We start from the raw sequence: 27,282 nt of genomic DNA on the forward strand, positions 1-27,282 counted from the left end.
CAGCGAATGACTTGAGATAATGTGGAACTGTCTATATCTACTTTGAGTTTCCTTACGGGACATTTTGCAGGACACTCGTTGCAGAAAGAAGCCGCGGGTTTGATTTTACGCAGCTAGCTAGCTAGCACGTATTTTTGGGAGCATAGTTTGATACACTGCTTTTCCGTCTTTAAGAATGACACACCTTTGATAGTCAGACCGATATTTTTAAGAAAGAAAAACAAAATGAATCTCGACAGACTTCGAAAGAGAGTACGGCAGTACATTGACCAGGTAACGTTAAGATTTATGATTTCTTTCTGACTTTGTTACTAACGTTAGCTAATGCTAGCTTGAGAGCAAACCTGTCGTCAATGGTAACAAACCTTCCTAGCTTGACTGCCTGGCTAATTTAAGGCTATTACCCAGCCGGGCAGCCAGCCACCCACAACAATGAATATACATTTGATTGACTCTGTCTTTGTGTGTTTGTTTACAGCAACAGTATCAAAGTGCTCTGTTTTGGGCCGACAAGATAGCGTCCCTGTCTCACGGTGAGTGAGTGCCGTTAGTGCTGTGAACTACCCAGCATGTTAGCGGACTTAACCTAACGTTACCAATCTATCACGTAAAGTTACAAAGCCAATGTTAGTAGGACTGGCGTTTTTTAGGGAGATAATTCGGGTTTTATTTATCATTGTTCGTACAATTTCTTCAAAGAACCTTCACTTCGATGGCAGATAATACAGTAGCTTGCCAACAGTTGCGATGTTGTTGTGTAGGCTGACAGTAATGACTCTGTCTTGTGCACAATAGTTGGGCTATCCCACTAACAAATTTCCATATTTGTGATTGTAGATAACAAATGTGAATTTTGTAAAGTTGAAAAAGAAACTACTATACATGTATTCTGTCAGTATATTTTGGAATTCTGGGAAAAAAAGAGAACTACTTCAACACTCAAAAAGATCATTTAAATTAAACTGGAAGCCAAGGATGTAATATTATACTATGAAAACAAAAACCAGACACTACAGCTTGATTGTCAATTTATTAATTATCAGTCTCTCTGGTGTCCGAATTGAATTAGGACATATTTTAAGTCTATCCAAATAATAAATGTTAATAATAGGAAATGTGTTCATATATCCATTTCTTGATATGTTACTGTAATACATTTATCTTATCTCCTGATAATATTAAAATCTATAGCCTTATTAAGAGGAAGAGTGAAGCCAGGATGGTCTTATCTTTAAAGAGTATGATGCCAAACTGTTTTATAATTCATGTTTTTGTCACAAGTTGTACAGTATATGTGCATTTACACAATAACGTTAATGGGATAGAAAATATGACTCTAATGTCAGGAATTGATGAATTTACCTTTTTGTTTGGCATGCAGAGGAACCCCAGGATATCTACTGGCTAGCTCAGTGCCTTTACTTGACCTCACAGTACCACAGAGCCTCCCATGCCCTCCGTTCACGAAAACTTGACAAGGTAATTGCAGGTTATGTGTGATTTGGTGATATGTGCAAAGTTATGTGCTGGGAAGTGAGTAATGAGGTTTATGATACTTATCAATATGTGAAGGACATGTAAAGTAAACCAATCGCAATACTTGTCTTCTCTCACACAGTTATACGGAGCTTGTCAGTATCTTGCTGCTAGGTGCCATGTAAGTAACTGGAAAATACAGTTTGTATCAGTTTTAAACCCTCTTTTGCATGTGTTACAGAATATAATGTAGAAAAACCCTACCAGGTATTACCCTTGCTTTAGATTTATTCGTATCGGACTGTTTTTTTCTAGTATGCTGCCAAAGAATTCCAGCAGGCCTTGGATATCCTGGATGCAGAGGAGCCAGCTAGTAAGAAGCTGCTGGACAGGAGTGGGAAAGAAGACAACGGGACTCCAGAGTCATCCAAGGATTGGGACATGTCCCCTGCTTCTGTAAGTCTGGGCTGCCACTGAAATTATGGAAAAACACAGTCTGTGATTTGGGTGATCCAATTAGATTATAGTTTTTAGACTGTCTGATCTAATCTTATCACTCAGCATTGTTCTGTTCATCACCACTCATCTTTTTTTTTTATAATCATTTTTTTTTTGTAGTAACAGCATGTTTAATGCATGTTTAATGCTGTTACTAGGGCTGAAACGATTCCTCGAATAACTCAAATAATTCGATTACAAAAAATCCTCGATGCAAAATGACTTGCCTCGAAGCTTCATTAAATCAATGTTGCCAACGTATCGCTGACGGACGGTGTTTCCGCACGGAGCATTATTACTGTCGCACAGACGCGGCTCGGTCTGCTGCTGGCGACCGTTCTCTTAATACATCCATGCTGGCACCACATGCCAGAGCGTAAATAGCGAGGGGCTAAGAGAAGAGACAGGCTGGAGAAAATGACCGAAAGTGTCCAAACTTTGGAATCAGTTCAAACATAATTAAAACTAAAACTCTGTACAATGTGTCTACTGCAAAATCAAACTAGCTTACCACGATAATAGCACGACGTCAGTGCTTCAGCATCTCAACAGAAAACATGGAGTCTAACTTAATCATCCATTCCACGAAGCGGACCGACTAAAGTAAATCAGAGTCGTATGGACGATGAAACTACACCAAACACAACAACTACCAAAATCAAAGACAAGAAAATACGTAGTGGTGACCACGATCTGATCTAAAGAGCTGATGCGTTGACTATCCCTTTGGAAAAACAGCTGATTGTTGCGCCCTCTCTCTCTCTCTCTCTCTCTCTCTCTCTCACAGCTGATCAACGACCTAATAGCATAAGTGTAACAGCTGTGTGACATTATAATCAAATATATAAATGAAAATAGGTTGAGTATAACTAATATTTACATATAGGCCTACTGTATATACAGATCAGTCTCAGGTTGAAACTTGTAGTTCTGAAAGTTAAGTTGCACAACTTAATGTAATGTTTGTGTATGTTTAATGTATGCCTTAGTTTGAGGTTGATATCATTTGGAAAAAAACATTCTTTAAAAACAATGTAATATGGCACTTAAATGCACTTAATAGGTTTAGTTTTTGAGAGATGATAATGTAAGCAATGTAGGCAATACAAATGTTGCTTTTTTCCGAAAATGTTGCTTTTTTCCCTAGTTTGGGTTGTTTAAAAACGCAAAAAAATTATCCGATTAATCAATCGATAAAGTGCTAGATTAATCGATTACAAAAAGAATCGATAGCTGCAGCCCTAGCTGTTACTGCAAATATGTAGCTGTACTGTGCCAATGCATTTTCTTTTTGTGTTTTGACTTTTCAGCCATGTCCAGTTCCACAAATACTCCCACCACCAACTAGAGTTTTATTGACCTTGTTGGTAGAAATGATCTACGTTTACAATTTGTAACCCTTATTTTGTATTGTAGGTAATATACAGTATATGGTTCCCAGAATCCTCAAATGTGGTGCCTCATATGCTGTCTCTATAATGCCTTTATTTTCCAATATTAGCAATGATGGTTTTTCTTTAGTTTAAAAAAGCTGTCCACAAAATAGATTTACATTTATGTAGAAAAACATAAATTAACATTTATTAACAACTACAATTGGAGTACAATTTTTTAATTTTTGTATTGCATCTTGTTAACTAACATTTAGATATCTTCACACACAATAGAGATAATTGTGTTTTATTTCAACATCAGATTTATTCATGATATTCAAATACTACACAACAGATATGGAGTTCATCTGCTCAAAATTGCCCCTGCACTACTGGCTAGGATAATATAATAGATTGTGTTCAGTGGTTGAAAACAAAGTATTGCCCTAGTTGTAGATCTGATTTAATAACCAAAAATTTAATTAAAAAACAAAAATTGAATTAAGCAAAAATTGTACTTATTAGGCTATTCCTCAATATTTCAGTCACTTGTATAATCGCTCACCCTTCTCTGGTTTGAGTGTCAGATTGACCCTCACTTTTCTCCTGAACTGTCTCATCTTGCTGCTTTAGTAAAAGAGTGTTAGACTGTAGGAGACATTGACATCATACTATAAATCCAGGACTCTGTGGGTCAGTCATATGAAGTAATTTATGGGGACAGAAATGTTGCTGCATAACATGAATGACCCAAATAATAACCCAGTGGTAGTTAAAACAATAAGACAAAGGCAACCCGCCTTTGAGTTAGATAGTCAGGGAAAACCTGCTATATAAAGTTATGAGTAATATTATAGACATTTACTAAAGACTGTGCCCTCTTTCTGTTCTACCTATTCCCTCTGTGAAATATTTCAGATCAACAGCTCCATCTGCCTACTGCGGGGTAAGATCTATGATGCCATGGACAACAGACCACTGGCCACCTCCAGCTACAAAGAGGCCTTGAAACTGGATGTGTACTGCTTTGAAGCCTTTGACCTTTTAACGTCCCACCACATGTTGACTGCACAGGAAGGTGAGACTGATCTGTGGCGATTATGTTCACTGACCTATTCATTTTTTTACCAATACTCTACCATTTATTATCATTTCAAGGAACTTGTAAAATGGCAGTATATGTGAAATGCGTTGTTTTATTTTTCAATAGAGAAAGACTTCCTTGACTCACTTCCTCTGAGTCAACAGTGCACTGAGGAAGAGGAGGAGCTGTTACACTTCTTATTTGAGAATAAGTTAAAGAAGGTAAGGGGGCCTATGCGTTAAGTTTTGAAAGTTATTTTTTATTATGTGGGTCATTGATCAATTAAAACATAAGGCTGGTTACACACTGCCTGCGTGGCGTGAGCGTGGCGTTTCTGTTGCGTGTCGGCTGCGTGGATTTTTCTATGTCTTTACACACCAGAAATGTGTCTGACGCGGTGCCGCTGCTGCTAGCCTTGCCTGGACACATGTATGTTTCCCATTGATAAAATGAAATACCATGTTAAACATAAATATATACTGATTTGATTACAGCAAAGGCAACGTCGGCAGTATTGACAGCAAAATATGCTCCAGAATATTTCGTTCTGTATCGACAGGTGCAATATTAGAATTTTTTTTTTAATATATATATATATATATATATATATATATATATATATATATATATATATATATATATATATATATATATATATATATATAATTACATTTATATCTGCATTTATATCAAAACCTAGAGAATTTCAAACATCAACATGTCAATTATTAATATGTATTCGTGTCTAAACGACATTAACATCTTTGAGACACGCGTGTCACGCAGGCAGTGTGTAAGCTCTAACCTGTTAACATGGGAGCCGATATATAAACAGACACGCCACATAGCTGACACGCTCGCGCAACGCATCCAGTGTGTAATCGGCCTAAGGCTGATGATATTCTAAGTGTTTCTCATTGTCAACTAATCCTATTAAAAGACCAAAATCAACAATGAATTAATCTGACCAACAGGTATTGTCTTTGCAATCAAAGCCTGATATATTCCTTTGTGCCATAGACACAATGTCTCATTGTTTTCCAAAAAATATTAAAAGCACAGCATTGAGCCACATTGTTGCACAGGATGATATGTTCTCTTATTACAATGAACATGGGCCCTGCAGTTTGTTTTGAGTCAATCTCAAATACACCGTCCTGCCTTATTGTTTAATTTGAGCTCATAGAAAGCTAACAACCAAATGTTGCTCTCCAGTGTTGCCGAGCTTCAGGGATCATAGTTAATATTCATTAAAATGAAAATGTGTATTATGGATATTCTTTTGTCCTAACCCCTTTTCCACTGTCTCCTTTCTTAGTTTTGTTTTCATGACCTTGGTTTATCTCTTTTCCCTGCTACTCACATTTAAACCCTGCACCCACCTTTCACACACATACATAAATACACACACACACACACACACACACACACACACACACACACACACACACACACACACACACACACACTTTCTCTTTCTTACTGCAGTATAACAAGCCCAGTGATTTGGTGGTGCCAGAGATGGCAAATGGTCTTCAGGACAACTTGGATGTAGTGGTGTCTCTTGCTGAGAGGCATTATTATAACTGTGATTTCAAGATGTGCTACAAACTCACATCAATGTAGGTGTCTTTGGGTTTCCTCTCAGTTTATTGTTGATTTTTGTGTGTTGAATTGTTCTGGAAAATAATTACATTTATATGGAGCTACTGTGAAAATGTGTGTCCTACATCCATCATACAACATACTGTAAAATCACACAACGAGGATAATTCTCAGCTGTGTACACAATGTGTAGCCTGCTTAACTTTACAGCTTTGCCTAAAGTCCATACATTATCTCAACCAGAGATGGTCTAATAAACATTTATGGAGTTATTGTAGTGTAACAGTCAAACCAACAAAGCCAATGAAAAATGCCCTTTGAGCACAATATCACAGCGTGTAATCCAAATACATGTCATTTGGGTTACACACAAGTTACTGCAGTAGAATGTCAGTAAAATGCAGGACCATTTAATACAACTCCTGTTTTTCTATTTCAGGGTGATGGTTAAAGACCCATTCCATGCCAATTGTTTACCAGTCCATATAGGAACTCTGGTGGAACTTGGAAAAGCAAATGGTGAAATATATTCAGACCATTGATTCACACATTCATGTTTAGTTTGATTGCTTGGCCTACCCACCAGTATAATAATTAATTGGTTAATTTTGCTGAATTTCGTTTTTGTCCTGCAGAGTTGTTTTACCTCTCACACAAACTTGTAGACTTGTATCCCAACAACCCAGTAAGTGTTGCAGCTATATCACCATCCATTTAAATCATATTTTACATAATATCCAGTATTTGATAACCAAATAAAACCCTTCATCAGGTATCCTGGTTTGCTGTCGGCTGCTACTATCTCATGGTTGGCCATAAAAATGAACATGCTCGGCGATACCTTAGGTATGATTTTGCACACTCAAAAGGAAGTACATCCTGTTCGTGGCCACATTGCAGGCTGTTTATATTTCGGTGCAGTTATACATATTTGGTATTGTATGTCTCCTGTAGCAAAGCCACCACGCTGGAGAGGACGTATGGTCCTGCATGGATTGCCTATGGCCATTCATTTGCGGTAGAGAGTGAGCATGACCAAGCCATGGCTGCCTATTTCACTGCTGCCCAGCTGATGAAAGGGTAGGTACATTTTACGCCATAGACATACCTGTCTTGTCAACCTGCATTGGCAATTTTGCTATTTCTGTTGACACTTGATGTATGCTGCTCCTCATTCAGCTGTCACTTACCCATGCTTTACATCGGCCTGGAGTACGGTCTGACCAACAACTCCAAGCTGGCAGAACGTTTCTTCAGCCAGGCTCTTAGTATCGCTCCAGAGGACCCATTTGTCATACATGAGGTGGCGGTTGTTGCCTTTCAAAATGGAGAGTGAGTCATAAAGCCACAAACGCACACAATAACACTTGGGCCTCTAGTTTGATAAATGTACTTGATGGTATCTAGCTATGAAATAGTTTCATTTTGATTTGAAGGGGCTTCGACTTAAGTGGATTAAAAAAATATTGGGGTGGAAGCAAAAATCTCAGACTAATATTTTACATCTTTGCTTAATCAAATCAGAAATATCTGCAGATGGTTTTTTTCTGTAGTCTGGGTGCTGACACTTTAAATCGCTGAAAAAACATGTATATACACAAAATTAAGTAACGCATGATGCACCTGATGTTTATTACACACACATTGATATCTGGTTTATTTTATAGAAACTTTAGATGCACTGTAAGAATATTTTTCACATCTGTTTTAGCTGGAAGACAGCAGAGAGGTTGTTTCTTGATGCAATGGAGAAGATCAAAGCCATAGGGAATGAGGTAACTGCAAATGTATTTAATTGAAAAAATATGCATGTGTGAATTGTGAACGTCTTGAAAACATGACCATGTCTCTGTAGGAGTTTCTTAATGTATGTTTCTTTAAATTTAAGGTCACTGTGGACAAATGGGAGCCTTTGTTAAACAACTTGGGTCATGTGTGTCGGAAATTGAAGTAAGTATAGAATCATGGATTTCATAGACTTCTTTGAGGTACCACATATAGTACTAGTATGGGATTAGGGCTGGGTATCATTTGGGTTTTTCCCGATACTGGTGCTAAAACGATACTTTTAAAACGGTGCCGGTGCTAGTAGGGCTGCACGATTATGGCCAAAATGATAATCACGATTATTTTGATCAATATTGAGATCACGATTAATTATCACGATTATTTGTTGATTTTAGCCAAAACAAATTTTATTGTCACATAATTATATAATTATAACTGCTTTTACATCCATATTGTGCTACATTCCTACTAATACATCCATATTGTGCTACATTCCTCCTTTATTGAAGGATACTGTGAAGGAGTATGCCATTTCAGCTGTTGTGCGACCGCTTTCCACACATGCATGTTTGCCGTGAAAGATACAGGCAACGCAATTTTCTGTTCACGTTAACGGCGCATGTGGTGCCTGGTATCTACCAGACAAAATAGCTACGCGGATTTCTGTGGCTCATTACACTGCTGCTTACATGTCTGCGTTACGCTCTGATGCTCCGAAACCCACGTTAGAGGCAACATAAACATCGCTGAATGTCACGCTAGTAAACACTAGTAACACGTTACACAGCAGGTAACGTTAGCCTACCGTTAGCCACAGTAGTAACTGGATTAAACACGGCTAAAATGCTGACTCCTAAACAGTGTAGTGTGTCTGTATTTCACTGTAGGATTCCAACAGCGGGACGTCCAACAGTCTGCTGCTAAAGCTATGAGCTAAAAGACACAAACTAGCACCTGTCACTGCTGTTGTCTGAAAAACAACACAGCCGGGACAAAACGTTGCGTTTACTGGTAAACTGGTAAACATTGTGACCGGCTTATGATGACCGACTGCTACCTGTTGTGGAATTTTCCTCACGTTACCCTGTCCTCTGTGACTGTCTACATCTAGAAACTAAGCTGCGCGGTGCAGGCAGGGAACAGCTCTGATTGGCTCATGGAGACATGTGATCAGACAGTGGTTTATGGAGCGCTAGACTGGCTTTGCAAAAACTGTTCTATGAAGGGAATGACGCATTTTAAATATCGCTCGATCACGCAAATTTGATCGTGGGAAGCCAAAATTGTGATCGTGATTAAAATTCGATTAATTGTGCAGCCCTAGGTGCTAGAGTCCGGATCGGGACGGATTTTACTGTCCAAGCCCGGCCCGCGTCCGACAGAGCCGTGACCGGACCCGGCCCGAGCCCGACAGGCATTAAGAAATTTGTGTCCGAGCCCAACACAGTTAAAATCTAATTTCTTTCTCCTACCAATAACACATGTGTAGGCTACGTTTTTGTGTGGAAAGCCCACTTTTATTAAGCAACTGTAAAAAAACACGTTAATAAGCTGTTAAAATGTTCAATGTGTTAACCTTTCCTACTTGCTTCGTTTCTGACCGTGATCAGAAAACCAGGAGAGACTTGTTACCTCCAGAGCCGACATTATGAAATGAATAACGTGGTGGTTAAAATCCCGTTTCTGGTGAGCAAATGAATGAACTTGGCTTTCAGTCTGTGGTTTATTTCGGACACCACAGACACTGTGTACAAAACTGAAACTTACTCCATCAACTCTGCTCCGGTTGCATACAACACGTCTGCTTCCTCTTTCTCTATCTCTCTTCTGCCCACTTACCACACACACCCACACGCACTGAGCTCTCTTAAAGGAGCTGCAGCACCATTTTACAACAAATGTCTTATCGCGCTGATGTGACCGAGCCTGACCCGAACCCGACCATAATTTCTAAATATCTGTCCGAACCGTCTGTGTTGTTTTTCCATCAGATTGTTACGTCCCAGTGTTGGAATCCTCTACAGGGAAATACAATCACACTTAACACCGCTTAACGTAAACTGTCTGCATTTAAACAATTGTGTTTAATCCAGCTACAAGCTAACAGTAACGTAGCGCCCCATGCAGCGATGCTTCTGAAAGAAAAAAAAAAAGTCAGGCACTGAAATGAGGCACCGAAATTTTCATTACTACCGTTTACGTCGGAACCGGTGACCTATTGGCATCACGTGTCGGTACCCAACTTTATATGAGATGCTAGATTTATCCTGAGCAGATGATTAAAGAAGATTGGAAAATGCACTCTCCTCTTTATTTGTTTATTCCCCTCCTTATCTTATTTGCTTTGGTCTTCCTCTGACAAACCATTTTCAGAGATGTGCTCACTTCTGTTCTGTTGCAATCATTCAACATAGATAGGGCCCTCATTGAGAATTCATGAAAAGACCCTTTAATAAATTATGCATAGCCACCACTTAATAGATATAAGGGGCTCGCAGAATGTGTGCCACGTTTTGAAAGGTTTGGACAGTTTTCATATAGAAGGACGGTTTCATCTATGCAAAGTAAATGTCTCACGTACTGTAAGTTGTTGGTGCATCAAATGCTGTATTTAGCAAAACCTTTATATTTTGCAGGTTCAAAACCATTGCCTTCAAGAGGCACAGGTTTCAAAATAGCTGATGCTATTACGTTCCTGTACTGCAGATGGCATTAAACCTGTTTGAGTCGTGATTCACTCGGATCAACTCTTTAAATTAACTCACGAGTCTCTAGTATCATTAACTCTGATTAGTTGAGTCCTAATACAACTCAATCTAAAATGATAACCGCACCACACACAAACTTCTTGCAACATTAGCTACTACTAATCCTAGCCATCTTAGCTGCCAAAAGCTCTATAACTTACAATTTCGTAAGCAAAGACAACTCCACAAGTCAACTCAAGCGACTGAGTGAGCAGAGAGACAGTCCGAGACACAACTTCCCGACCCGCAGACTCAGAGACGAAAACATTGCAAGCTAGCACACCACTCGAGAACTCACGAGCCCTCAACGACCCGCGCTACGAATCAGCCGGCTACGTTGTCATGAGTGGATCATTCTGTAGCAGACAAGCGAGTGAACTTCACTCAGAGTAAAGCAAATCAACAACAAAAGCCATTCTTTCACTTCTGAAATACATACAACAAATACAATGTTCTGCACGTAACCTAGCTAGGCTTACTTTAGGTTTTGGTGTAAAATGTAGTATGTTAAAATGCAGTTAGGTCGAGCAGACAATCCGAAACATTGCAAGCTCGCCCTGCCTATAGATCAGTACTGACTCAAGTGACTTGCGCAACCCGGATCAGTTTAGTGAGTGACTCAGAATAACCCGAATCCTTAAAAGGAATCGAGTTTGCCAGGCCTAGATGGCATACTGACCTGTGACCTTGTTTCTCAAGATATAGCTGCTTTATTTATTGTCATTACATCACTAAACAGTCATGTAAAACTTAGTAATTTAGTTCCTTCTACTGCTCCATTTGGAGAAAAAAATATCTTGTCACATTTCTGCAAACATTATTTGGATATTTTGTTGAATCCATTGATATGGACTTTGTATTTTGTGGTATTATTAACATACAATAATTAACAAAAATAATATATTATTTTTTACAGCTATTTGTATATGTATATTTTTTTTTTTTTTTTTTGTTGCAATAAACCTTTTTTTCAATCCTGGTTTGTTTCTGTAGAAAGTACGACCAGGCTCTGGAGTACCACCGTCAGGCACTGGTGTTAATCCCTCAGCACGCCTCCACCTACTCTGCCATAGGATACGTGCACAGCCTAATGGGAGACTTTGAGAGTGCTATCGACTACTTCCATACGGTATAGTGCCTTTTCTTCGGTCTATAAGGGTTTTGTTTCTCACTTTAAAACCTTGAGTAACAAGTATTTAGCAAGAACTGCCTATACAAAGGGTTGGTGGTCTCCACATCCACATGACACAAGCCTACAGTGATCGCGCATCACCCCCGCCCCTCCTTCACGCACTTGCTAGTAGCGTTTATACCGTCAAATCAAGCAGGACACGGAGGATTCAAAAAATACATGAAAGACTCATTAGAATTCTTTGATCTCCTATCGTAATTTTTATGTTCTCCTCGCGTCTCCGGCTGAAGAACGCTGCTGTTGTCTTGCTTTCTCTCCTTGACGGTAAACTACTACCACCTTTGTAAACAAAGCCGCGGCCAGAGAAGAATACAAAGAAGAGGTTTGTGGAGCGGATAGGCTTAATTAGCTTTGTATCAACCCATTTGGCAATGGCTTGAATGTAACAGATGTTCATTGATATAAAGTACTTTCGCACTATAGCTTTACGACCAAACAAATAAATACAAGTGCAAGTAAACTCCACCAGCTGTACAAAGTTGAAGAAAATCTTATTATTCATCATTCATCACATACAATCGTACAGCACAATGTAGTGAAATTCAATTACTGCAGTTAACCCATCCTAAGCATTAGGAGCAGTGGACAGCCACATACAACGTCCGGGAAGCAACTTGGGGTTTAGTGTCTTGCTCAAGGAAACTTTCACATGCGGCCGGAAGATGGGATCGAACCGCCAATCTTGTGGTTGAAGGCCGACCCGCTCTACCTCTGACCCACAGCCACCCAACATTTGTGATTTCCGGGAAATTAAAAAAAATCAACACTAAATAGGAAACAATATTGTATTATAGAGTTTTTGGTGGTATGTGACTTTGTTTCCAAAGGCAGAATAAACGCATACAGGGTAACATTAAATCATCACTGTGATTGGTTGAATGCTTTTTACTGATGTCAACAGTTATGTTTTGGTGAGAAATGCTTAAAGTTGGTTTGGTTTCTTCCTGCGCAGGCACTTGGACTGAAAAGGGACGACACTTTCTCTGTGACGATGCTTGGCCACTGTATTGAGATGTACATTGGTGACACAGATGCCTATATAGGTAGGATACAGTTATGCTGCTGTTTCAGAGGAGTTTTTAATCTTTGGAACTTATTGTGGAAAAAGTCATATTTTTCAGCATTTTATCCCTTCCCTTTTTTTAAGGCTGATGTTAAAAATTAGAGTCAAATCTCAAAGTCAGAATTCAGCTGACATAGTATTAGTTTATCCAGTGAAACTGTGACATTGTCTTTGAAAAGAGATGCTGTTTTTTTTCCATTGCTGTGAATACCACAAACAGAAAACTTAGTGGCTGGTATCTCAAAACTATCTGCAGACACATTTTTTTTAACAAATTTTTCCTTTTGTTGCAAATATTCAAATATCTATTCTGACACACCAGTGAGTATTTTTAGCCTAAAAAATTATGCGTTGTCATTTGTGTCCACAAAGGCACAGATCTCAATGACAAGGTGCGTGGCAGCTTGAACACTCCGGCACTGATGAAGATGCTGAACACATCGGAGCCTGGGGACCTTCAAGCCACCCCAAGATTGGAAGAAACCAGCATCACATCCATGGAAACGCCACTGTCAAATCAGGACAAGATGATGCTGGAGACGCCTTTGCGACTCTCTTTAACCCTTGAGTGTGATATGTACGAGAGTGACGTGATGTTAGACACCTTGTCTGACACCAGCACGTGATGTCATCCTGTCAGGAGGTGGAACTGTCATTGCAACAGGTTGTCATAGGTACACATATCCAAGCCCAAGGACAACTATCCTACCAAAACTTTGGCACCTGTCCTCCACCAAAGGTTTCCCGTGGATTCCCCCCTCTTGTGCATTAGATATGGTTGTTTCTGTAAGTGGCAAAACATAGAACATACCATTGTGAAGATTATAAATCTGAGTAAAAGTATGGCTGAATTTGTATACAGCTCCTGCTGTACATACTATTCATTTTGCAGAATGCACTTTAAAAGGGGATTTAACATGTGCCTTGGTTAAGGGGTTGAGCGCTTGGTTTAGCATTGGAGCTTGAGGTAAGCCTGAAGACACTGGGAACATGTGGCCCTCTGACACTTTGATTGAACAGAGCAAAACACAGCCGCACACCTCACATCACAACTAAAAGACTGAAGTCACTTATTACTGCCTATGGCAGGACCCTTCGTGTTGCTTAACCTGTGGATTTTTAAAGTGAATAAAGAGCCAGCTGAATGCAATCAGTTTTGGGTGAAAACAATTCTTGGTAATTCCTACAATAAACCATGCATTTATCTTAAAAGATTTTAGCATATCCGTGTTTTGTGTTCATCAGAATAAAGTGGTTGATTTGTAAGACCCACAGAACACATGTTGAACCCTGGCAATAGGGAAACTTGATATCCTTAATTTGTAGTCCTTATTTTCTACGTAATGTTATATCAGAAAAATAACTGACACTCCTCATTCAGATACTGTAGATTATAGTTCTGCTCTCTAAATGGATGGGTTACTCTTAATTTAAACGTTTCGCAGAATGAAATCTTGCCCAGTAACAAACATGTCCTAGTACACCACTTAAAATTTGAATTAATGATTCGAACAAATTGGACAATCTAACAATGTGACCTTTCAATACAGTGAATTTTGTCATGGAGATGCTGAGATAATCATTCTGGTATTTGCCTATAATATAGTTGGTAGTAGTTACAGAATTAAACCAAATTCCAATTACAAATTAGCAAGGTTAAAATGGTAAAGATCTTTAACACCTGTTAACCAGTGAATCCGTAGCAGATCTGAGTTCCTGTGAATGTCAAAGAGAATTCCCCAATTAATGCCAACCACTCTAAAGAAAAACATGCCATATACATGTAGTGTGAAACACACTGGAGCTCAGACCATCCTCTCTAATGTCATGTTCCGGTTTAGGGGAGGAGTGAGGTCTTCCAGCCTCACGACTCCTCTCATCCCTTCTCTGCGTTCACAGGCCATATACAGTAGTTTTCCGTTTACCTCCCGGACCTTTTTTCTTTTTAATGGAGAGCGGCCGTAGTAACTTCAGGAGAGATGGGCTGTACTCCGTCTAAGTCGTCCGTCATTTACACCCAAGACAAGGTCTGCCGGGACCTGGACACCTGCTCCACTTTTGTCCCCAGTCTGAAGAGCTCCGTGTCGACACCAGAGAGACCTCGGCTGTGTGTGGAGACCAGCAATGGCAGGAAAACATTCCTCAGTGGTGAGTTTATGTCCAGTTTATAAAAAGCAATTTCTTTCATCTGAAGAGATGACGTTGTCCACCAGGCTTTGACACAGTGTAGTGTTCCAGCTTAGGCAATTTGCTTTCAGATGCACTTGTAAAGATCAGAAAAAATACAGTACGTTTTAGTAGCCTACAGATGGAGCAAGAACCAGTTTAACAGTGTATTAAATTCAGACTGCTAAATAAAAGTCCCGTGTTTTTCCTCAGTTCCCTGCCGAGACGTCCACGGGCGGTCAGTGAGCCATTCCTCCACCCCTGAATGCTGGAGCTCTGCGGACAGCGCCCCCCACATGCAGCTCGCACTGTACGGATCAGTTCAGCCTGAAGCCCAGCAGCCCGACTCCGGACCAGCAGGGCTGCGGGAATGCTCAACTGGCTCCAGCCTGCAGTAAATAGAGTGACACTGCGACATGAATTGATGAGCCCAACAAGTGGCAATCGGTTTATTTTCACACCACAGTTGGGTCTGTTTGGAGTTAAAACCAAAACTTTTAGCGTAGGGTTAACCTACATGATGAGCACGCTGATATTTGATCTGAAAGAAAGAAATGCGTTTCTGAAATAAATGTTTGATTACGGTTGGGATTATGATATTAAAAAACCAGCTGCACGCGTTGAGTGAATTTGACATGTGCGCATTTTGTTTGGAATATAAATATTTGCATGTAGGTTAGGAATGTTGTAGACAGTGGTGGAAAGTAACAAAGTATATTTAATTAAGTACTGTACTAAGTAGCCTACAATTAGGTACTCGGTGCTGTTTCTTTTTCTGCCACTTTATACTTCTATTACACGATTCAGAAGGAAACATTGTACTCCACTAAATGTATTTTATAAATAACTAGTTACTGTTTGCCGATTCAGATTCATAATACAAAATGTATAATGTAAAACAACTTTTAGCCAGTATATAAAGCCCACCTTTACCAGCTGCAACATTAAAGTGATATGTACAATAACCCATCAATAATTATAATACAATACTATAATAAACATTATTCTAAAATGGAGTGCTTTACATATGATACTTTAAGGACATTTTGATATAAATACTCGTAAATGTAAATGCAGGACTTCTTTGAAGTTAAATAGTGTGTGTATATTATTTTTATCCTTATATTTAGAGTATGTGTGACATGCACCAACAACACCATGACAAATTCCTTGTATGTGTAAAAAACGTACTTGGCAATAAAACCCATTCTGATTCTGAGAAACTTTTTCATAATTTGTTTCACACCCTGGACCATTGCGGTGGGCGTCCAATGACCTATATGGCTACATACCATAGCCTGAATGCTATAGACAGTTTAGAGTAGTATAATATCAAAATTGTCTGTTTAAATATCGCTCCACTCGCGATATTACTATACTCTCGCGAGTACACGGTGACTTAACACGGGCAAGAGGGAGATGGAGAGAAATGAGGTCTGAAAAGGACCAAATGACCGTGGGCAAGGAGAAAAGCGTCGTTGAGATACAATTTAGAGACATCCCGAGAGAACAGGAAAACATCCCTGGCAACTTCAAGCCGAAAGAAGAGAAGAAAGAGGTTTTTACTAAGGTGGGTAGCCGAGCGTTGGGGATGTGTCGCATTGTTTACGCGGTGTAGAAAACAGACATGGTGGAGGCAAAGAGGGAGTTGGAATCGTTTCAGCACCGCGGACAGCGACAGGCGGAGGAAGGACTAGATTCACAATCTGTCAGATAGACCTATAATATCATACCACTTTAGATTTCACATTCCCCTTGGACTTTATTTGATGCAAACACTGACTAGAAAAGATTATCACAATACCGTGTCCAATGCAGTGCACATTCTTGTATCGTCTACACGCTCTCTCAACGTTTTACGAGCTGTAATCCCGTTTTTAGGATTCTAAATTCTAATTGTCCCAGTAGCTAAAGACTTTCAAGGTTTCAGATGTATCTGAGTAATGCTGCAACTAACAATCACTTTTTGGTATTTATTTCTCTGTGTATTTGAGTATTTGTTTAGTTTATTAAATGTAAAAAAATATTGACAGTGCATTTTAAAAGGCTTATTTTGTCCGTGTACATTTGAGCGTCATTACAAATACTTTGTATTTTGTGTAAGGCCTTAACATAAACTAAGAAAATCCCCTAAGTATCTTTAACAATCATGTTGTTCCACTCTGTCAGACAGTCATATACATACACTCAGCTTGTCCCAACCCATTGTTAAGTGAAAAATAGTCAAACCTAAGACTTTCTGTCAAATGAAAATAGTATATGTTTTGTACACACCTTTTCCCAAAAATCCTGCCTGACATATTTGGTGTCTTTGGAAACTGAGGGTTTGAACGATGTTTAAGTTGATATTTGAAGCCATCAGGGTTATTATGTTATAAAGCTCCCCTAAGAGACACAGATGATACTATACAACTACAACAGGCTATGTAGTAGTCTATGTGATAGTGTAGTGTAGTGATAAATCGGTGCTATGCTCCTTTTATGAGCACGGATTACAAGATATACACGAGAAAAGTGTATCAAACTAATTTCTGATGGCTCCATGAAGAGATCCCACCTTTGGGGTTTTAAGCCCAGGGTTTAGCAGATCTTTTCCATTTTGTCATTGTATTGTTTTTCTTTTTTTATATGATCAATTTTTTATTTATTTTTTTCATTTTAAAGAACAATAAAACAGACAAACACACTTGAACCAGAACAACCACCCCCCCCCACCCTCCGCAGTCTTGAGGAAAAGAAAGCAAAAACAAACAAATAAACAAAAACAGAAATCCCACCTTGCCTAGTCGCCCTCCTCTACTTCCTGTGATGCTGAGGTCATTAGGTCTGATACCTGTGCTGCTGCACCTTTCCGTAGGTCTATAGTCAATGATTTGGCTTTGTTAATCCTTGCTGTAGAGAGCTCAAGCATAACTATGTCCAGAAAATATGCCAACCACTGTTTTATACAAAGCGAGTGGGGAGGGGGGAAGCCGGCAAACCAAACTTTCTTTTGTCTCCCAAGCAGGTGTAATTTAGAGTCGTCATTAAGTATCAAAACAATCGGGTCAGTAGGAAGTCGACATCCTATCACATCAGATATTATTGATGTGGTTTTATTGCAGAACTCATGCACCTGTTCACACTCCCAGACCATATGCAGGAAAGTTCCAGTTTGTTCAGGTTGACAGAACGTGCAATAGGGAGTAGGAATGCCTTTAGAGATGTATCTCTTCTGAGGTATCCAATATGTCCTATATTGTCTTGTTTTTCTGTAAGATGTGGAATCGGCAACATTACACTTAAGAATAGATGTCAAAACCTGATCCTGAACCATAATGACCTATATTACCAACTAGGTTCTTCCTGCTGAACTAAGAAAAATAACATATAAAGGATTGATTTTAGGTGGTGATTCGAAGGCTTCCACCTAACCTGTCAAAGGACCAGCTAGAGGAACAGCTCAGTCCGCTTCCATCCTATGACTATTTTGAGTTCTTTCCCGCTGATCAAAGGTAATTATGATCACCGTTTTAACCAATCAACAAATAACGTACACTATGAGAATGTTTATGATTTTCTTTTTCTCTTCCTCTCCACAGTCTTTCTCCCCATTTGTTCTCCAGAGCATATATCAATTTTAAAAACAATGAAGATATCCTTCTGTTCAGGGACCGATTTGATGGCTACGTCTTCATTGACAACAAGGGTATTTCTCTTTGTCTAAACTCAGTTAGACTTTGGAGGCCGTCAAGGCGGACACACAGTGCAACATATTCTGCTATATTAAATGCAAACAAAGATGTGTTTGTTTTACAGCTACAGGCTGAGCTGTATGGACAGAGAGGTGTCTTTAGAGCTTTCGTTGCCATTGTTACCATTTGATTGCTGGTCTGTTAAATGATGAGCTGCCTTTTATTTCAATATTTACTCAGGCCAAGAATATCCTGCAGTGGTGGAGTTTGCTCCCTTCCAGAAAATCTCAAAGAAGAAGTTAAAAAAGAAAGATGCCAAATCCGGGAGCATTGAAGAAGGTACTAAACTACAGCGCTCAACCCATTGAATACGACCCTGGTGTACAGTGGAGCAGACAATACTGTATATTCAGCTTATGATTATAATGTTCCTGCATGGGTTTAAGACTTACAGAAAATCAATCCTTGAATCCTCAAATATATGTTGCTATATAATATATACTCATCTGGATCTTAAACTCCCTCAGACCCAGAGTATAAGCGGTTCTTGGAGAATTACTCCTGTGATGAAGAGAAGTCAATGGCCAACCCTGAGACTCTGCTAGGAGAGATAGAGGCCAAGACCAGAGAGCTCATAGGTGCAGTACCATAGACATAGCAGATTATGGTTACAAACAAAATGATCAAGATTCAGCTATATGAATCAGTATATGAATTCAGAAAAATTACTAAACTTCTGTTTACTTTTTTTTCTGTGTCCATTTTTTACCTCCTTTGATCGATTTCAGCCAAACGGACAACACCACTGTTGGAGTACATTAAAAATAAGAAAATTGAGAAACAGGTAAAAAATGAAAAATGGTCAAATGAAAAGAAATTACCCCAAATATGTTTTTCTCCCCAATGTGCTACAATGTACTTCTTTACAGAGAATAAGAGAGGAGAAGAGAGAAGAGAGGAGAAGAAGAGAGCTTGAAAAGAAACGGCAAAGGGAGGAGGAGAAGAGAAAGCGACGAGAGGAGGAGAGACGCAAACGAAAAGAGGCAGATAAGCAGAAGAAATTGTCTGATAAAGACATCAAAATTAAGGTAACTCTTTCACTAAAAATCATTTTCGTACTTATTTATTCTTGTTCTTTGGATGGCGCAGTAACATGTAGTTTTCCTGTTTTCCTGTTTTATCCAGCTCCTGAAGAAGAGTGACAGGGACGATGACGTGGACTCAGACCGAATGAAGGACAAAAGTGACATCGGGGAGACAGACAGAGGCAAATGGGAGAAAGCTGGAGGACAAACAAAGTCGAAGGACCCCAAAGAAAAGTAAGGACCGTGGGGGCATTGTGTGAAATGGTCACTATTTGTTAAATGTGTTACCACTTTACATTCAGAATCCAAATCTGAAAAAGCTTTATTGCCAGAGTAAGTTAAACCTACGTGGAATTTGCCTTGGTGAATGGTGCATACATACACATACAAACATTTAACATTAATAAGGGACTGTTAGTTATTTATTTAAGGGGCCACCGGAGGAGTTTTGGGATCCTTAGTCAAAATAGACTTGACCCTCCCCCCGCCAGTGATCATTTTTCTATGACCCTCCAAAATGATTTGAAGAAAAGGCATGACCCTCACCAGCAATTTATTGATGCCCTATGTGCTAGTTTACACTTGGCAGAGATGTGCAGACGCCCTTAGATTTTTTACAGCTATGACATACATGTGTTAGCCTCTCCTTTCTCATCTTACGCATCCCACTCCTCTGTTATGGTGTGGTGGCCATTTCGCTCACTAACATTGTTGTGGAAACACAATAAGCATGGAAACTAAATGCACACTTCTTGCATTACTGCATTACTTCAAATACTAAGTACTACTCCTCTAGTAAACTAGTATTCACGTGAAATAAAACAATAAAACATTGAGACCATTCAGCAAAGGACACTGGGAAATAAATTGAACACTGGTTGCTATGGACTCGTCACTAGGCTTCCTCAGTCATTATATGTTTTAGAACATAGGTAAAGCTGCAGAAGTTGAACATTATATTCAAAACATATATGTTTATTTTTAAAGCAGATTTTAAATTACATTGTAACAATTTAACAATTCGCCCTTATGAAATCCAATCGCGGCATGGCTGTCTTGTAACGCAAAACGGTGACGGTGGCGGAATGCCCCGACACTTAAATTCAACTAAAATGTAACCGTCAACAATCAGTGTTCGACCTACAGTCTGTTGAGACGCCTCTCCAAATGCAGAAACCGAGCGTAATCACACCATAAAATGTTAAGAAAAAAGATCCGTATTTTGCAGTAATCAGTAATGACACGGAAAAAAAAAAGTAATCCACAGCGATCAGTAGATCCACAAAAAGGGTCACGGTGTATCCAGCAAGGCCTATACTACGCATGTCACATTCACCAGCCACCTCCAAACAGGTGAACGAGGCCTCTCCACTTTGCCATTTAAACAAAGTGGAATAAATGTATAAAAGTCTACACAAATCTGCAATCAATTAGTAAGATGACATCAAATGTATATACATGGCATTTAGGAAACCTTTATTGCAACCTTGGCATAGCAAGGTGTCCAGACATAGTGCAACAGTAATTTTCGTTTTTTACGTCCTGCTGCTCCCATCGTCAGCCAGGTAATATGTTTTTTACTAAAGCAGTATATGAAATCTGATGTATTACCTACCACCATTTAGTTTTGTGTTATTTAAGATATTTATAAAATATCTAGTCATGCCAGACGTAATTATTCCAATCATTTTTTAAACAATGCAATTACCCGTTTCAGCCACCAGGCGGGGGCAGTGCTCCCCCTGCCCCCCAGAAAACTCATGGGTCAGACCCATCTGGTAGCGAAGGATGGCAGAGACTAAGAGCTACATTGAAAAATATGCACCAAACAAGCCACTTTGAAATTTTGCTGTTTTATGAATACAAAAGTTGGGTGAGCCCCCCCCACCCCCCAGACTACATTTGTTGGGTGACCCTCTCCTCAACAAAGAATAAAAAGACATGACCCTCCCCTATTTTCCTTCGGTGGTCCATTCCATGAATACCTAACAGTCCCTAAGAAATAAACAATAAATACAGAAATAGAAACAAATATATACAGAATAGCTCTTTAGCATAAGAAAAAGGAGGATGCAAGAGTTGAGTGAAGAATGTAAAAAGATATACAGTATCTGCAATGGGCAGATGTATAGTCCAGGATGGTTATCATGCATAGTTTATGTAAAAGCAAGTCACTGGTAACTGTAATAGTGAATAATTTTGAGGCTTCGGTGAGTATATCTTCTGCGAATGTGGCTAGCTTTGTCTTTTAAACACGCTCAGGGGATCTTTCCCTTTAACCCTCCTGCTGTCCTCGGGTCAAGTCTGACCCCTTTTCAAAGTTTTCTATATCAGAAATTGTGTGTTTCTTTCAACCAAATTGCCCAAAAATAACATGGATGGCTCCATGCAACGCTCTTCACAAGTACAATTAAAATGTTCAGAAATTGTATAAAAGAAATGACAAGAAAAGTGACAAAAGCGACAAAAAAATTGAAAGAAGCGACAAAAGGCATTGAAAGCCTCAAAAACAGCAGAAAAAGCTTTGAAAAAAGTGTCAAATGAGGCGATAAAAATGTTTTAAAAATCGACAAAATTGTGTTTTACAAAAAGGTTGAAAAAAGGTGAAAAGGTTGTTTTTCAGTTTTGACCTGGGAGGACAACACAAGGGTTGATATTGGATTACTTACTTTCTAAAAAAAAAAAAAGGCTGCTCCGGGTGAGCTGGTTAAAATCTGCACGGCTTGTGACGTCACAAGCTGAAACGAGCTGGCTAACCACAACCGTTAGCATGCTAGCGGCTAACGCTAGCATGCTACCTCGTTCTCAATAGCAAAGCACTGCTACAACACACACAAGTTCACCAAAATTTACAAAAGAACTACTTACATGTGCGCCCTCGTTTAGAAGAAGTCTCCCAGCTAATCCTGCCTTGTAACTGACCAAAGTTGGAGAAACGACCTTTCTTTTACTGTCTGTGGCGCTAGCTAGCTGACATGATCTACAACTGAGCTACTGCGCATGTGCGAGTGCAATCAAAGATAGTACAGAAGAAGAAGAAGAAAAGAGGTCTCCAGGGCTCTCAAGTGTCACGCATTGAGTCACTCATTTCGGTCTTTTGTCACGCACTCCCGCCACACATTGTATTTCTCACGCGTAAAAATTATTTATAATAAATTCAATATGCCGCAGCGCCCAAAATTTCTCTGGCTGCGCCGCTCTCACTATGGAACCGGCAGGAATCAAACGCGTCTGGCCGTTTTACAGTTGTGCGGAGGCTCCACGCAGAGCTCTTGCAGTAGTCTACATAAGGGGCCTGATGTTTATGCTTGTGCGCTGGTGTGTGCGTCGAGCCACATGTGTGTGTGGGGGGAGTGTGTGGTAGAGGGAGAAGTGAGAGAGTGACGGTGATTATCTTTGGAGCAAGTACCGACTCTAGAGTCATAGTGAGAGAAACAAAGTGTCTCCTCCTGTTCTTTCTGACCACGGTGGGAAATCTGTAGCAGGAAAAGTTAACCCTCTCCTTGATTTCATGTTGTTTATGGAGAAATAGAACCAGGAAACGAGTCAGGGGAAATGCAACGCTACCAACCCATAGACCGTGACCAAGCCACGGCTTGTAGCTTACATTTTTTATGTCTAAATCGAGCCTGCCACTTATCAGCCAAACAAAAAAAACAAAGGGGCTACACAATAGCCAATCAGAAAATAGCACTATTTTATCTGGGTAAGATTTAATGCAGCAACCAATGAAAAAAAAGCAAAGCATACAGACACTTCCCTAAACATTCGCTCATTCAGAGACCAGAGACCCAAACGGGGCTCTGTGTCTGTCAGAAGGTCTGATATCTACCTAATCAGCAGAGCAATTACGTAATGCACAGCAGACTATGGTGCAGGTAGATTATTTTCTGAAATATATTGACTATTATAACTTTATTTTTCTCAAAGTATCACGACTCCTCCAAAACTCAGATAAAAGATATTTTGAATGTGCACAAAGTTTTGAACATGAGCAGAAATCTTGCTCTAACAAATCATATTACAGTCCAGGGGTTTATTAATTCATTAAAATGAATTAATGTATCATTGACGTGAATACTTGTCATATGCACATTTAAGGAGGTTACTTCCTCAACAAAAGATGCAAAAGGGAAGAGTAAATGATGCTAGGCTACATGTGTGCTGACTCAGATATAATTAGAAAAGTTGATCTACAGGAGAATAAATAGATGAAAGCAATACAGAATGCCTGAGCCTAACTGCCATATATTCCATTATGTTTTTATATTTGGATTTTAATCTATGTTTACCTTTACATAAAGATTTCCAGCATAAATTGATTCAGAAAAAGGTATAAATAGGTGCATACAAATTCACCAGAATGCAGGAAATGAAGAGTTTAATGCTCAAATTTTTTGGGGGGAGGACCCCCAGACCCCCCCATTATCATAAGTAACCATGCAGAAATTGAATAAATACTTTGTATTTGGTTGAATTGTCAGTGCCATGTGTCAAATCTTTTCTTGTGTAAATCTGAGCAATTATTAATAATAACAACAAAAACACTAATAATAATAATATTAATGAAACACCCCTATTCCTGCGACCTGTCCAACCCGCCACCAATCTATGATCTTTTTTTGGGGGCAGGGGGTGGGGGGGGGTGTCACTCTTGCCTGTCTTCAAAACTTGAGAGCCCTGGGTCTCAATCTGTAGCTAAAACAGAGACCAAGTGAAAAGAGGATCTGCAGCAGTGAGAGAGAGCTGTGCAGTACAACAAAAATATGGTGTTTTTTTGAAAATTAAACCATGTAAACCTATTCTGGTACAACCTTAAAATACAATTATGAACCTGAAAATGAGCATAATATGGGCGATTTAATATCAACATCTATAGGTAAAATAGATTTACATGAATTTACATCTGTATTTTATAGCGGGAAAAAGTCAAACCTTACTGTAAAGTAGTACCAAGAATTCAGATTTTAACAACTATGCCTGTGTAATAATTTGGTATGTTGTGTTTCTGCAACACCCACTCTGACTACTAGAAGTCTGCCTGAGAGTGAAAAGGAGCAGAGAGAGCAGCACAGCCGCAGACAAAGAGATAAGGATCACCGTGGAAAAGATGAAGAGAGGAAACGACAGCGACACCATTATGAGTTTGACAAGTTTATGCGCCGCAAAGATGAGACCAAATGGGGGAAAGGTTACTGCCAGGACAGAGCCAAGAAAGAGGGGCATCATCATGGCTATTCTTACTGTCCTGACATTGGAGACAAACTAGGAAAGGAGGACAGGGAGGACCTGGGTAACAGGAAGGAACGCCTCCGAAACAAGGTGAGCGAGAAGGTGAGCATGAGATGGGGGGAAGGTGACAACTAATTGCTTCATTTCTCGTGATGTAGACGTGTAACTGTGTTTCAGATGTTGGTTGATTTTTTTTTTTTACAGATGATAATCATCAGCTCAGAGAAAATCTCAGCTCAGAGAAAATATACTTTGAGTGTATTTGTGTGTAAGACGGTCTCTTTCAGGATACCCAGTGAATTTAGCCGTGAATGGAAGGCCTTAAAGCCAGCGAAGAGATAGCACTTAATTTGACCTAAGCAACCGTATGTAGATGAATGAGTATGTATATGTTAATATGTACATTCAAAATGTGTGCTGCTTGTCTCTCCCATGTCCCTGCTCTCTTGTCTCCCTGCAGGACCGTCCAGCCATGCAGCTCTATCAGCCAGGCGCACGCAACAGGAAGCGCATGAGCTCAGCAGGCAAAGGCTATGACTGCATCCCCTCACCTGAATCCGGGACAGAGCATTGCTATGAGGCTGTCACTATGGCGACGGGGCTGGAGAAGGGGTTCGAGAAAAGCAAAGATGAACAGTGAGCAGTCTGGATGTTTATCGAAAATACAAATAAATGATTCAGCTTAAATTGATGGTGGGTGACAGGTTTGACAGTTTATCATTGAGCTTTTAAAAAAGAAAGAAAACTGTCTTTTAGTCATTTTCATCTGTACTGGATGGAACCGATTTCAGAGCCTTGAATGTTGGTTAAGGTTTTTGTTTTGCTGGAGCATGAACGTTTTAAGTACACACTAAATATGTTACTTGTCTCACTGTTTAATACTCAAAGAATCCTTGGAATGAACCATGCGAGACTAAGAACAGGGCTAAACAATAATAGTTAGCTTTATGACAGCACAACAGTCAGTGTCAGACCATGCAGTGTCATTCCTTTTGGTCATCGTGTTTTGGAAGTGTGTCCCTGTCAAAGGCAGCTCACCTGTGGTATCCTTCAACAATGTTCTGGTGAAACCATGATCTCATCCTCTGCAACCGGTCTTGTTACTAAGCGTTTGTAGACTCTGCTGAACCTGGATGTTTTTAATAATCAAATAGATTTTATTAAAATGAAATATAATGTAAGTAGAACTTACAAACAATGGATGTAGAAAAAGTCACAGAGGAAATCCTGTGTGTATTTTCGTGTGTAAAGGTGAGCGAATGAGAGGGGGTAGGAGTTATTATTGATAAAGAGAGGACAATGTTTTACCGCTTTTTCGTAGTTTCTATGCATCTTATTACATGTGGTCCAGCTTATTCTAAGGTGTGGTCCAACAGAGACAATAATTTATTTGTGAGCAAAGCTTTGTACACGATCACCCATGAGCCAAGAAGAACACGTTCTCTACATTTCTATAAAGTATTTCCTAGAAAGAAGATGTAAAGTTGCAAAGCATGACACCGGTTAATGAAAACAATTAATTTTCTATGCTGTGTGCATGGTTTTTCTATTAATTCTGTCAAGTAAATGTAAAAGAAAAATCCACAAATATTGATAAAGTAATATGTCTTTTTAACAAGCCTTATTATTATTATTTTTGCACACAATCTAACATTTGTCTTTCTCTCTTGTATCATTATTTTTTTTTTCTTTAAGTTGTGAGAAAATAAAGCTCCTGTACCATTTACAAGCGAATAAATCAGTGTTTCAGTCATTGTGGTAGTTCTCTGACAGTTTGGGTGAGGCAGCATTTGTCATTAGCACTGCCCATAGCACACATTTACATATGGCAGAAATGAGTCAATTATAGTTAGCAATGTGTAAAAACATGAATACACAATGGTATCTTAGCGTTAGTGGGTGTAGACATGCCTAGGTGTTTCATGAGTGATACTGTAGGCAGTTAATCCAAAGTTTGAATCAATTCTTTTTTCCTCTCTAAATGTTAAGAACACAGTGACACCATGTTGTACTGTATATGTTGTAATTTATGTTTTTTACTTGTTGTGGATGATCTCAATATTTTTTACACGTACTCTGCACTGTCACCCAGATAAAGCAGAACTATCATCAACAGGAAGCCAGCAGCATAAGAACACATCCCGTGAATCTCGTGAAGGAAAATTATATTTTTATATACTGTATATAGTATATCAAATATTTATTGTAGTCTTATTTTTTGTGATCCAACTCAATGTCAACCAGCACACAGCTTTCTTTCTTTAGCATTTGCATACATGTGACGCAGGTATAATTTTGT

At 39.3% G+C, this 27,282-nt stretch overlaps 2 protein-coding genes across 3 annotated transcripts; both read left to right on the forward strand.

Moving 5' to 3' along the window:
• The first annotated feature begins 60 nt into the window (after positions 1-60).
• On the forward strand, positions 61-13,996 carry cdc16 (cell division cycle 16 homolog (S. cerevisiae)). The gene is made up of 18 exons (XM_039818725.1): positions 61-273; positions 479-533; positions 1,382-1,479; positions 1,619-1,657; positions 1,792-1,932; positions 4,266-4,425; positions 4,558-4,652; positions 5,920-6,053; positions 6,476-6,555; positions 6,672-6,721; positions 6,809-6,882; positions 6,991-7,116; positions 7,216-7,368; positions 7,748-7,811; positions 7,925-7,986; positions 11,565-11,700; positions 12,716-12,806; positions 13,199-13,996. Exons 1-18 carry the CDS (start codon positions 226-228, stop codon positions 13,450-13,452), a joined length of 1,860 nt encoding a protein of 619 aa, XP_039674659.1. The 5' UTR covers positions 61-225; the 3' UTR covers positions 13,453-13,996.
• Positions 13,997-16,378: 2,382 nt separating this feature from the next.
• On the forward strand, positions 16,379-26,598 carry upf3a (UPF3A regulator of nonsense mediated mRNA decay). Of its 2 annotated transcripts, none has more exons than XM_039818654.1 (10): positions 16,379-16,562; positions 18,380-18,486; positions 18,574-18,680; positions 18,907-19,005; positions 19,194-19,304; positions 19,455-19,510; positions 19,596-19,754; positions 19,852-19,985; positions 24,785-25,085; positions 25,444-26,598. In XM_039818654.1, the coding sequence occupies exons 1-10, from the start codon at positions 16,422-16,424 to the stop codon at positions 25,621-25,623; spliced, it is 1,395 nt and encodes a 464-aa protein (XP_039674588.1). In that variant the 5' UTR covers positions 16,379-16,421; the 3' UTR covers positions 25,624-26,598. The 2 variants fall into 2 exon arrangements, with proteins under 2 accessions (XP_039674588.1, XP_039674589.1); XM_039818655.1 differs by having other exon boundaries at positions 24,785-25,073.
• The last annotated feature ends 684 nt before the right edge of the window (positions 26,599-27,282 follow it).

The sequence above is a fragment of the Perca fluviatilis genome, chromosome 12 (assembly GCF_010015445.1).
Source record: "Perca fluviatilis chromosome 12, GENO_Pfluv_1.0, whole genome shotgun sequence".
Classification (NCBI taxonomy): Eukaryota; Metazoa; Chordata; class Actinopteri; order Perciformes; family Percidae; genus Perca; species Perca fluviatilis.

What these genes read in the sequence shown, in the direction of transcription:
- upf3a (XM_039818654.1), top strand. Translation starts at nt 16,422, where the DNA reads ATGAGGTCTGAAAAGGACCAAATGACCGTGGGCAAGGAGAAAAGCGTC. An exon ending in AGAAAGAGGTTTTTACTAAG is followed by an intron (nt 16,563 to 18,379) that starts GTGGGTAGCCGA and finishes GATTGATTTTAG; the next exon opens with GTGGTGATTCGAAGGCTTCC. An exon ending in ATAAGAAAATTGAGAAACAG is followed by an intron (nt 19,511 to 19,595) that starts GTAAAAAATGAA and finishes ACTTCTTTACAG; the next exon opens with AGAATAAGAGAGGAGAAGAG.
- cdc16 (XM_039818725.1), top strand. Translation starts at nt 226, where the DNA reads ATGAATCTCGACAGACTTCGAAAGAGAGTACGGCAGTACATTGACCAG. An exon ending in TTGAGAATAAGTTAAAGAAG is followed by an intron (nt 4,653 to 5,919) that starts GTAAGGGGGCCT and finishes TTCTTACTGCAG; the next exon opens with TATAACAAGCCCAGTGATTT. An exon ending in TGACACAGATGCCTATATAG is followed by an intron (nt 12,807 to 13,198) that starts GTAGGATACAGT and finishes GTGTCCACAAAG; the next exon opens with GCACAGATCTCAATGACAAG.